Raw genomic sequence first — 13426 nt, 5'->3', positions numbered from 1 at the left:
TGTGTTGTTGATTTTGTTGTTGGTGAGCTATAAAACAGATTATATACCTCCCATCAAAGAGTTATAACAGTACTTTATTTCATTTTCGTACATATTACTATACGAAATCATTCAAAAAATACAGTCAAATTTAAAAAATTCGCCTGACAATGTTTAAAATGAAATGTAAAACAATTAGCGTTTAATTCATAAACTGGGTATGGAAATTTATTCATCATAGTAAGGAATCGTAGAAAGCACAGATGAGCGTGTATATTTAAAATGGTTGATACTTTTTCGGGTAACGAACCAGCTTCATGTCTCTAAAATGTTTGCTACAATGCGTCCATCCAAGGTGATGAAACAGCTGAAGAATGAGTGAAAATGTTTCAAATATGAAAGAATCAACGATGTCAACGAAGTAAAAACTTAATACCTCAATCACTTTTTCATATTGCTCCAACGGCATGGCTTTCTCCTGACCATCTTTAAGCAATCTTTTCAAAGCTCGACCATAGTATTTCATAACATAAAAATAAGATACCACAAACGATGAAACCTAAACAAACAGTTATGCCATAAATAAAAACTAGAAAAAGGCATCAAATTCTGTGAAAACCTCTTGCTTCAGTCAAAGGCCTGCTTTATATTGTTTGCGTTACTTTGTTAACAATAATTGTGTTGGTAGCCTTATTCGTAGAAGTGAGTTAGCTAGTTGATAGAAAGTTGATAGAGTTATAATGGTTCTTACCTTTGAATCTGAAACTTCAATCCACTTAAAAATTTCTGAATATATGCTTTTAAGCTGTTCTATAAAAATAAAAGATAAAAACAACCTTAGTGTGAGCAAAATAGAATAAACTAGTGATCCAAAGATAGTGCAAAGTTAAAAAAAACACTGCGCTATCACACCAATCACGGGCGTGAAATGATTTCGAGTTATTGAACGCTTCTCTGCATCCCGGCTGCAAGGGCTCATGTAACCTAAAATAACCACTTGTTGTCGTCATGTCTTGTTGTGCATAGTTTAGATGTGAACGATTTTCTTTTTGTCCACACGGTGTAATGCCTGTGGTTGTGTATAGTCTCTGCGCACGGTGAGGGCACGCTAGCCAGGCAACGGTCATTTAGGTAATGCATTTGTCCGATTTCATAAAGTCCTGGGGACAAGTAACTCAATCTAATAGCACCCATTTTGATGATGCTAAAGACCCCAAAAAAGTGGATGCAGTCAGACATGTGACCTTCTCTCCGATAATTTCTCTACGCATAACAATACTAGCAAGTTCGCACTAAAACCGCCAGTATACGTGGAAAATCCTAAGTGTTACATGTTATCACCTAAATAATCTCCGTTTATACTTGATCCATCTTCTTGTTGTTTTTTCAAAATTGACGCTAAAGCATTGCCCTGAAAAATAATAAATTACAGTTCGTTACTTTCTGAGTTCACAGGTGTTGTATTGAGGTACATTAAAGTACACAGGTGCTCCATAGAGGTACGTAGATGTACACAGTTGCTTCATAGAGGCACGTAGATATACAAAGATGTCCCATAGAGGTACATAGATGTACTCAGATGCTCCATGGTGATACGTAGATGTACACGGATGCTCCACAGAGCTATATAGGTGAACTGTAAACGTTGAAAATCTAAGAATTAATGGGAAGCAATAAACTCACCTTTATTATGTACGCTTCCAATAAAGCAGTTTTTAGTTTTTCCATATCTCTGAAAAAAAAACCGATTCCTAAGTTTGCACGAACACAGCTGTATTATCTCTATCAAACTTTTTTCGAATTAAAACATTCTTTCAAAATATATGTTCGTTAGAATCGTTACACAACTGAAAGGCAAAAGTAAATGCAATATGCATATAGAAAGAAATGAATTAAGCAAATTGGATTCTTAAGAAAAAAAACTTTGTTTCTATTTGGATACGTGAACACAAACTTTTTCTTATTAGCAGCATCTGTTTGAGGATCACATTTCATTCCATAATAACTAAGTAATTCATTCTTGTCTATCTAAAAAGGAAAAAATGCTTAAGCTTAATTTATTCTCAAAACGAACTTCCAATTTTTAATTCCAGTTAAAATACACATTTACAAAATGTCAACCTTTTGTATTATATCGTTTTCAGCTATTGCGACAATGTCGTCCAGCTTTTGATCTCTATCCTTGAAAGACAAATTATAAAGCCCGTTGATAATTAGCAACAGTTAATGCTTATTAATTAAAAATATTAATGAGATCCATGATATTGCCACAAGGAAAGTCGGAAAATCTACACTATGATGTAGGATGTAAGACAGTTGTGAATTGTCGCCACTCATCAAAATGACATCTCAAGTTCCTTTGAAATCCATTGTTTACTACGGATTAAAGCATGCACATATGCTCCCCACACACTTACAATTATTGTTCTCCATGCGACACTGATTATTTTAGAGATCTACCTTGCTTTCATCTAATGTTTTCAGTTGCGCTAAATGAAGTGGGATGTAATCAGGATATGCCTTCTTTAACTCCTCGTACAGACTAGAATCTTGTGCTCTATATGTGTAATAAATCGAATAAATACTAGGGAAGAACGTGCTCTAATGCATGTATGAATAAATACTAGGTATCAATTTGCTCTTATGCATGTATGCTCACACAGAAATGAAAATGATGACATACTTTGGGAGCCAAGAAACTTTTAAATCACGAACTGCTTCATCAATTTGCTTTGATACCTACAAAGAACTAATATTGAGCGATAAATCTTGCCAAGGTTAAGAAGAACTGAGATAATAAAAACTTATTTCAGCCAATAATACTGATATAAAAAAAGAAAACAAGACACAAAGACGATGATGAAAAATTTTCATCAATCAAACGCACATTGTCTGTATCAGATGTTTCTTCATCGGTTACTTTGTTATTTCCTGTACAATCTTTTCGTTCCTGACTATTTTTCTTCAACGCAGGTAACGAGAAGATATACTTGAAAGGATATGTAGACTGTTTAAAAAATTTAAAGAAATATTACATTTCATCAATTAAGAAGTCACCACATTCTCAGACGTGGCTTTCAAAATCAAGAAATGTTTGAAAAAACATACGACTTTGTTTTTATCCGTTGATTTTAGATATGTTACGGCACCGGATAAGTAATGGCCAGCTTTTATTCCCTTCATATATCTGAATAATAGATTTCAAAGAAATTAGTGTTTTCATACTTGGACAATAGTAGACAAAATAGTTAGATAAATAAAACATAAAGCGCGAGGGTCATTAAAGAAACAGACAAAACTTATCAAAAATAAAGAAAAGATAATTTTAAATGTAAGAGATAGGAAAAATAGTTTTATGAACATCGACACTGACGACTAGCAATTGAAAAGTACGATAGTAGTTGATCGATCATGCAAAGTAAATGCTTAATACATCCTCAAAACACGCTGTAAGCAATACATGTCAGGTTGAAAGAAGTATATAACAACATCAAAGTAACAAACAAAAACATCCTTACTTGTCATGTGGCAAATGACCTATAAACAATGGTATGACGTCATTAGGGTGTAACTTTCGGGTACCAAACTTCTCACTGCAAATCATCGCCGATAAACGACTTGGATGTATGTCCAAGGACAAAGGCGATGCAATCTTTTGCTCCAGAATTACTTCCATGGAGGTAAGACGCTCTAATTTTTCCTTGTGTTCGTGACGAACCTGTCATAACAATACGTCGACAAGATTTAACGATAAGACTTTACTATAGTTGTAAAATATCACCAGAATGTGTACCTGAAGTCTTATGACATAATCTCCTTTTTCAAGCTTCACACTGTACTATAGAAGTAAAATGAACAAAGACAATGTCAAGATTTGTAATCTTTAATAGGCACAGAACTTTTCCAAAATTTGGCAATATTATACAACCTTTAATAGGTTAAACATGTAATCAAGACTAACCCTCTCAGAAAAAGCGTCACCAACACCAATCAACATTTTATTTGAATTATACAGCATCCACATTTGACCTTCATATTCTGATTCATAAAGTAGATCACTAAGAAGGCAGGCGTTGACAAAAATATCTGTGGCCTTGTTCTGTGATAATTTGAGAACACAGAAAACGCAAAAATCGTTAAATCTACATGTCAACAACAACAATCAAAGACAAACAAATACAGTGATGTTCCAATACAAACCAGGTTAAAGTTGTAAAGCAACAGAAGCTCGTAAATATGTCTGCCATTCGGGAAAACATCCCTATCACCAAGCGGATTTATTGAGCTTTCGCTAGGTCTAGAAATGTTAAAGAAATAAGGTTATATATTATGGATCCACAGGTATTTCAAAGCTTGCCGACACACGGAAGAAAACACCCAGGGAATCAAGCGATTTTTAAACATGATTTATCCCTTCCATCCAACATTCATGAGAATATATACCATGCAAATTTAATAAACTTGTTCTACGAGGGGGGGAGGGGAAAGAAAGTTTATTGACCTACCTTAATGGTTGACAATAAGTATTAAGACTTATACTTGGGGAAATCTCCTCAGGCACCATTGCACAACGGACATCAACACGTTGATGTTTCTGAGAACTATGCTAAAAACAGTAAATAAATAATAATAATTATCATCATCATAGAGAGAACAAAAAACACCTAACTATGAAAATATCAACATTACTTCCACTACAATTACATTACCATAGTAACAGACTTTAAACTTGGTTCCACTCCATGAAATGATAAGGAGACCTTAATTGACGATTCTTCACTATTTGCCCACCATTTAGCAATACAGACCTCTAATGTTACACAAGCCTACAAATAAATTAGATTCTTTAGCTAAATCTGTTGCAGACCAATGTAAATAATTATTTACATACCCAAACAAAAAACTTATATGTGACCGTAAATGATTTTTGACTTACCTCAACAGCAAACTTAAGTGTGACGTTCGAGTTTCCTTTCAGCTCCATAAAACGGCTGAACATGTGAGTTTGGTAGGATTTCAAGGGAAGAATTTGAACAGCGTCAATCTTAAACTTGCATCTTTTCTCGTTACTGGATCTTGACATGTTTAACTCTATATAATTCACACAGAAATAAAACTTTCAGTTCAATAAATTTGAACTTTGCATTTCGCAAAAATATATATACATTCTGATATCATACAGGCTGTAACTTTCAACTGCACATATTCTTCCAGCAATACATGCTGCAGCGAAGTGATGATTGTCCGACTATGATATGTTCTCTTGTAAATTTTCTTACACAAACAACTCAGGGACATCATCTGCTCGAAAAGTTAGCGCAAAGTTGTTTTCAATTACAATTTTTCCAAGCAAGCTCTGAACTCTAGGCACGACAAATACCTAATGCGAGCATTCACCAATCAGCGCCCGTGTTTTTAGATAGTCATTTTATGACACAATACATTAAATTATTAACTCTACCTGCCCACGTTACACCAGAAGGAACAGCAAAGAAAGTCCTATGAACATCGCCAGGTTTGAATCTGATTTCTTTATCATTCCACGCTACCAAACTATCTTCAGCTATCCTGTGAAAAAAATTTCACACTAAATTATATCTTTGGACGAGAGAAAAATGCAATGTTTAAAACAAGCATTCCCTCAAAAAGCTCAAAAACCTATAACTTTTTTAACATTTTATTCAAATTCTCCTCATAAACTCGGATTTAATTTTAAATCATGGATTATGAAATAAGCATTATATAGCTATAAATGTAATTCTCTAACGTATTTTTCCAATGAGAATTTATATTAGCTTATTATAACGAAACACTCGCAACGTCATTCATGATAGAGTACAGCGTCATTATTAAAGCATACACTCTGCTATAACAGTTAGCTATAAAATTTTGCGTTTCCGTTTTCTGTAAAGTTGGAAATGTTGCAATGAAAATATTGACTGATAGCTTTTATATATGCAAACAGCGATTTATTTCTACAATTTTTGAAGAAGCACTATAAACGAAAATCTTCCTCAAAAACTAATAAAAGATTATTGAACAGCCCCATCGGTAAGTTTACACTCCGATATCTAATGTACTACCCCCCTCGGTAAGTATACACACCGATATCTAATCTACTACCCCCCTCGGTAAGTATACCCTCCGATATCTAATGTATTACCCCCCTCGGAAAGTATACCCTCCGATATCTAATGTATTACCCCTCTAATACCCTCCGATATCTAATGTACCCCCCTCGGAAAGTATACCCTCCGATATCTAATGTATTACCTCCCTCGGTAAGTATATACTCCGATATCTAATGTATTACCCTCGATATCTAATGTATTACCCTCGGTATACGATATCTAATGTATTACCGTATATAGATATGTATTACCTCCCTCGGTAAGTATACACTCCGATATCTAATGTATTACCCCCCCTCGGTAAGTATACACTCCGATATCTAATGTATTACCCCCCTCGGTAAGTATACACTCCGATATCTAATGTATTACCTCCCCCCTCGGTAATTATACACTCGATATCTAATGTATTACCTCCCCTCGGTAAGTATACACTCCGATATCTAATGTATTACCCCCTCGGTAAGTATACACTCCGATATCTAATGTATTACCTCCCCCCTCGGTAATTATACACTCCGATATCTAATGTATTAATGCATGTTAAAATTCTTTGAAACTAAGGCATACATGGAACTAGAGTTTCATAATAGTCAAAAATCACAAACTGCAATCTGTTTTACCTGCATAAGAATAATCAGGCACTTGTTTGGTATAAATATATTTCTATGTGTGTGTTGAATTAAACACATTTAAACAGACTATGAAAATCACCCATTTCAGTGAGACATAGAAATCACACTCCCGTTAATCAATAGTGAACTCATTTTTCCATTGATGACAAAACTTTTGCTGGAAAATTTGAACTCGAGCAATCAGATAATTAAAAATAAAAAAATACCGTCTTCGAATAGTTTAGACTCGTTGAGTGTGGATGTAATGGTGCTTTTAGAATACAAACGTACATCTTCATCTATAAATTCTTAGTCATGCAAGCATTGGTTTCTAATACTTCATAGGCATAGAGCCTTGGATATGCAGTTGCAAATTGCAACTATACTATAAACGTTTGCATATTGAGATTAGTCATTGTTAATGATGGTGTTTCTATGTGTGTACGTACTTGGAGCAAATTATGACAGAAACTGGAACTTTAAATAAATGACCACGTTTGATATCTTGGCTATCATAGCCGATTACCTGAAACAAAAAAGAATTTTCAATAAAACGTGCATTCGTAAATACTTCCTGTTTGTTTATCGGGGAGGGGGGACAATGTCCGCTTTCAACGAAATCATACGGTTGCACTGTAGAATCTTAATTTAATATTTTTCAAGATATGAAGAATAAGGAAGACGCATATACAAAGTTTGATAACTCCCAAAAGTGGTTAAAGCTTTAAAATAAAGTTATTACCTCCGCATAATGATGACCAGGTGGCAGTCCAGTAGGATTAATACTAACGGCGAATGATCGCTCTAATATTCAAAGAGAATTTCATAAGAAAATATCACGATAACATAGACAAAGTTGTTTTCATAAAAAAACAATAACAAGACAGAGTTCCATAAATAGAGCGAATCATTAAGATGCAACTGCGTGTATTGTTATTTCACTTACCTTTATTCATTAAAACTAAGACTTTGGGACACACCAACCACGAAGCAGAACTCACCAAACTTATTCGCAAATGAAGACTTATTTTTACGTCATTTTCTAATGTAGAACAGTAAAAAAACTTACAACGAAGGTCGCAAGCGTTGGTGAAAGGTTAAAAGCTTCACTTCCATAAAACAATGATAAAAACCTCCAATTCAAACATGATAAACTTACCAACATGATCCATATATTTTGGTTCAATTGAAATCATTTTCTTTGTAACTTTAGAAGTTTCGTGATATTCACGTAAATAAATTCCTTTAGTTCCATTCCCACAGTGAATCTGAAAATGATTTCAGGATATAGTAACAATATTTGAATATATATATTAGCTTACACTAGAAATGTGAAAATTCTTAAAAAGTCTCTACCTTATATCGAAGTTCTCTATCAGAAACGTTACTGTTAAGAAGACATAAATCAAATGCTTTGTCCACCTAAAACGTGTTAATGAATGAAAAATCAAACAAATGTTTAATGTTTTCCTTAAACTACAGTGATACACATAATGAAACTTATGAAACCTTTGCAATGAAAAACTCTTACTTGTAATAAACCATGACCAATGGCGAATCGATCGATATCTACAGTAAAAAAGTACAACATTATGACTGTATGATTTTATATCACCATAAGAGAGATCAATTTCAACATAATAATTTGCTTTCGTATCCAGTGACTGTTTCAACATATGGTCATTTTCGGGGTTTTTTTCATTTAAACTCGAAATAAACCGTGCAATAAAACATGTAGCGATGAATAAATAATGGACAATAAGCTACTGTCATAAAAACTGTGTAAATGCTATGTTGCAATTACATGAAAAACATTTACAGGTAAGATTTTCAACTGAAAAAAAAGATAGCTCTTGACTCTTACCGTTGACGAATGATCCTGTATTTTCCAAACATCTTCTTATGCTATATAGAAATGGGCAGTTCGTAAGATTTTAGTTCAGCAACGATGAAAGAATCATTTGATTTTCTCCCTAATTTTTACACATACTTCTACAAGCAAATTGGCATAGTAAAAAGACAAATTTTCATTTTCTCACCTATATGGGGAGTACTCAACAGAGTTTTGTTTTAAACCAGAAAGCAATAAAGCTAAAAAAGCATACCATACAGCTCAAAATACTACATTTTATGCTGCTAACCATTATCTCCGTGTACATAAGTGTGATTATGATGGGACTATGTATATTCACCTATAGCACCACATGCGTTTGGCGAAGACATTGACGTGCCGTTCATGAGCTGAGAACCACTCAATGTCCAATTTGGAACTGATGCAATTGCTGCACCAGGAGCACTGATGCTTACACCTAACGAACCGTCAGTCCTGCGGGAAAAAATGTTACGCATATAAATAGGATTCTTTGTTGTTAGCTGACCGCTGACTGAAGCTTTAGTGGTTAGCTGACCGCTGACTCAAGCTTCTGTTGTTAGCTGACCGATGACCCGAGTTTTCATCCCAAAAAGTTATATAGCCCACATCTAAGTTCTTCTCCATAACATGAAAAGCTAATCAAGATGGTTGTTTGTCAATGTGTCTGTTTGTTTGTTAGTGCGTTTGTTTGTGCAATTAATATTTTATGCTAAATATTGAACATACGACGGTCCTCGAGAAGACCACGTGTATTGCATTCCAGGAATTCTTTCCAGTAATGAATATTGACCTTCCATCATATCAGGCGAAACATAAGCGCCAACACCTAAGTAAAAACATGAATATTTGGGAATTTAAAAAAATCCTAAAGAAGATATGAGGATACAAGTATTTTTAATTTACATGATAAAATAAAATTCGCAAAGTTTCCTTTTAATATGCTCTGTTGATTTTGCTTTTAAATTAAATTTTCATTTACCATTATAAACTACAATATTGAAATGTTTTCATTTATATAAACATGTCTCAAAACAACCATACCAATAGCAGATGATGCCATTCCACCTGGAGCACCGACTGTGGATAGTGCAGGACCATTATTTCCAGCACTGGATACAAATATTATTCCATGTTTGTCCACAATTTCATTTATACGATTGATAACACAGCTAAGATAAGTTTAAATACCATTAATACATATGAACAGAACTAAGTATATATTTGTTGAAAGGAAAAAGTAAAACAACTACATTTTTATCACGACAAGTCTGTTTGGTGATTACTCACTCATCGGGGGTTATAATAAAACAAAAGTATCAAATAACAAAGAAATACATTGTGTTATTTACATTTCAAAAAATTAGCTTGAAATATGCATTGTCCTTCAATACAATTGCAAACCATTTTGTTGGTGCAAGAATTATGTGAAATACTTACTAAGACAGATCTGGCATCATACATAATCTCTTCCTTACCCAGAATCCGTCCAATGAGCAGCCTCTCCATAACTCATATTTATCAAATCACATCTATTTTTCACAGCTTCTATAAGCTAAGTAACGTATAAAACATCTTTTAGTTATAATAAAAAACAATTTATTTCCATGATGCAACATTGCCACATACGTACCCCACGAATCATGGATGGTGCAGTTTCCATGGATCCAAGTCTGGTATCGCCAATTTTTATTGATAATATCTACACAAACAGATTGTATCAGTTAGTTAGCACATTTTGTCGTGATTAAAGAAATGAAGAGTTGAATGTTAGTTTTGTCTTAAAATATGTAGTACATGATTGTAGTTTCTACATCCATGCCTTTACCACACTGTAAATGTACGTTTATTTTACTTCAAACATTAATCTTATACTTAGTATGTCTAATGAATATGTAAATACCTAAGCACCAGGAGCTACTCCGTTATGTTTAAATACCTGAGCACCAGGAGCTACTCCGTTATGTTTAAATACCTGAGCACCAGGAGCTACTCCGTTATGTGTAAATACCTGAGCACCAGGAGCTACTCCGTTATGTTTAAATACCTGAGCACCAGGAGCTACTCCGTTATGTTTAAATACCTGAGCACCTGGAGCTACTCCGTTATGTTTAAATACCTGAGCACCTGGAGATACTCCGTTATGTTTAAATACCTGAGCACCTGGAGCTACTCCGTTATGTTTAAATACCTGAGCACCTGGAGCTACTCCGTTATGTTTAAATACCTGAGCACCAGGAGCTACTCCTTATGTTTAAATACCTGAGCACCTGGAGCTACTCCGTTATGTTTAAATACCTGAGCACCAGGAGCTACTCCGTTATGTAAATACCTGAGCACCAGGAGCTACTCCGTTATGTTTAAATACCTGAGCACCAGGAACTACTCCGTTATGTTTAAATACCTGAGCACCAGGAGCTACTCCATTACATTCTGGTTTATCAGGGAAATATCCAGCAGCAATACATGCGACATGAGTTCCATGAGAGCCTGGTTATAATTATTGTAAATAACTTATGCATTCAAAAATGAAAAATGGTGAAGGACTAAAGTTTTGATGTTACATTACCTGAATCAGTTACAATGCTGAGAATGTTACCCTTTTCATACACATTGACGGTGTAGTTCATCATATCTATGGAAAATATAAAATAAAAGAAAACAATAACTGAAACGAAACAAAAAGTTACTAGAAAAATTGCTAATGCAACCATCAATAGTATAAAAAACATTGTGTTTGCAATATAGAACAATAGTGATAATCGCTCAACTTTGAAGACAAAAAGAGTATATTCCCCTTACCTTGAGTACCAAAAGTACCATAATCCCTGACTCCTTGTAAGGTGATAGCACCTGACAACTGGACAAATCACCAGTTTCTGATGTGTCAATACAGACCCTGATAAAACAATTTTAGCATGCTTGGAAAAATAATAAACTAGATGAAATAATTTAAAGAAAGTAAAAACAACCTCCAACCATTGCCATCATCAAATACGACACAATCAAACACTGGTCCAATACTTTCATAACTCTTTTCTAACATTCCTAAAACTTCCACTTGCGCCTCACATTCTTCCTTGTTTTCCTACAACATATACAGACATAACCATAATTTCATTAATATGCCCAAAATAATGTGAAAAAATATTTTGAGAACAAAGATTCTCGTGTTTGACCAGGCAATCACAAGCTTCTTTTGTTCCTTGTGGACTATCACAGCCAATCGCAGGCTTTTCTTTAAATGCAGATATCACAACCAATCACAAGTTTCTTTTCGTTTCATGTGGACTATCACAGCCAATCACAGTTAACAAATCTAATTTATGAACTAGCACTTTTATGTGAGTTTTATCCAATTATCATAGAGTGCTGCTTAAGTATAGTTGCATATGTTTTACCAATGCACAGTTAAGGCCAAAGTTTAAAAGAGAAGAGAAAGAAATATACATAAGTAACATCAATAAAAGCTTTCTACCTAGTACCTTATCATCTTTATTTTGTGGCATTTCTAATGGAACTTTTTTCATGACATTGGCAGTTAACCTGCGATGTTCTGGATCCCATTGCTTTTCTTTTTCTTCTTTCTAAATGCCAAAAAATATGGAAAGTAGACTGCAGCCACATTTTGCAACAAATTTTTATGTTAAAAAATATTATTAGATGATTATCAAAAAAACCTTCATTCTTTCTTTAAGCAAATTGGGGAAAACACTGAAAGCACTCTTTATTCCAATGTGATAGTCTTGCGTTGGATTGTTCCATTCTTCGAGCACCTAAAGAATACACAGCTTGAAAAAAATTTTTGCCTTGTGCTAAAATTATACAGGTTATTAAATTAAAGACAGAGATGATGATACATATAAGTTTATCAACTAGATTACCTAATTACCTTCAATTTTTTCCCAGTCAACCCTACAATGAATCCATCTTCATCAGGTTTAACAACTACAGATATATCAACATCTCCACTACCAGAACAATCAATAAGGTCAACAATTTTACATTTTCCATCTGTAGTTTCCTAAAGAATAATTAATTGCTTAATATGAATAGATTTCAAACACAATTAGATTTTATGTTGCATTCTCAAAAATGGACATGTTTGATAATTTGAAAATAGATTTAATTTCTGAAACATGATTTGATGATAAACTCTATCATTTGTTTACTGTATTGATAATTTTTGCAAACATTTATTATTCATGTAATTAATTAAAATTCAAAATTTCTTTTCAAAACTTAGGAACTAATAAATTCACTTTAAGTAACATACAGATTAACATGATCAACATGCAAGCAAGCAGTTACGAAACATTTTTACACACAACTATAGCAAACATCAACATCTCCAATCACTTTCACAATACGTTTACATACAACAAGTTAAATCACACATATATAAAATATTGAAGTTTGACTTAAGGCAACAAGAGAAAATCAATTTCAAATAATTTACATAAGTTATCGTAATAGAATAATGACAAATTTTATTCCAAAACCAATACGTTCAATCTATCTATCATCCATTATCCATCATCAAACCTTCAATCCATCCGCTCCTGGGTCAACGCCTGTATCAAACACTGCAATAAGCACGCCTCGACCATCATAATTTGGATTCAGCGTCTGGAATCTTTCTGCTCCAGTTTCCCGTTTAGGAAGAATGCCTTGAACAGGAAAATCAATCGGAGGATCGTCGGCCATGATCTCTCTCGCGTGTACAATGTGTAAATATTGAAAATATTAAAACTATTAATGGCAATCGTATGGATGGAAATGCTATAGAAACCGCATGCTGGATAAATTAAGATCGTCGTGTAATTTGCATT

The 13426-nt window shown here is 33.9% G+C and overlaps 1 protein-coding gene across 1 annotated transcript; it reads right to left on the bottom strand.

Moving 5' to 3' along the window:
* Positions 1–53: 53 nt before the first annotated feature.
* On the bottom strand, positions 54–13401 carry LOC124445257 (tripeptidyl-peptidase 2-like). Its single transcript, XM_046995961.1, is given in 41 exon segments — positions 54–346; positions 416–538; positions 731–789; positions 1321–1390; positions 1663–1711; positions 1934–2007; positions 2101–2160; positions 2440–2536; positions 2663–2718; positions 2867–2986; positions 3088–3166; positions 3498–3697; positions 3773–3817; positions 3941–4078; positions 4180–4276; positions 4485–4585; positions 4689–4805; positions 4916–5070; positions 5441–5547; positions 7174–7250; positions 7467–7528; positions 7671–7766; positions 7884–7992; positions 8081–8146; positions 8256–8293; positions 8589–8629; positions 8764–8815; positions 8917–9050; positions 9324–9423; positions 9639–9766; positions 10073–10149; positions 10228–10296; positions 10999–11084; positions 11164–11229; positions 11397–11420; positions 11423–11493; positions 11567–11682; positions 12080–12181; positions 12275–12370; positions 12487–12618; positions 13140–13401. Coding segments are annotated over 41 exon segments (3741 nt in total). The 5' UTR covers positions 13302–13401; the 3' UTR covers positions 54–256.
* Between the last annotated feature and the right edge of the window lie 25 nt (positions 13402–13426).

Source organism: Xenia sp. Carnegie-2017, unplaced genomic scaffold (assembly GCF_021976095.1).
Source record: "Xenia sp. Carnegie-2017 unplaced genomic scaffold, XeniaSp_v1 HiC_scaffold_22, whole genome shotgun sequence".
Taxonomy (NCBI): Eukaryota; Metazoa; Cnidaria; class Anthozoa; order Malacalcyonacea; family Xeniidae; genus Xenia; species Xenia sp. Carnegie-2017.
This window is presented reverse-complemented; position numbering and strand designations above follow the sequence as displayed.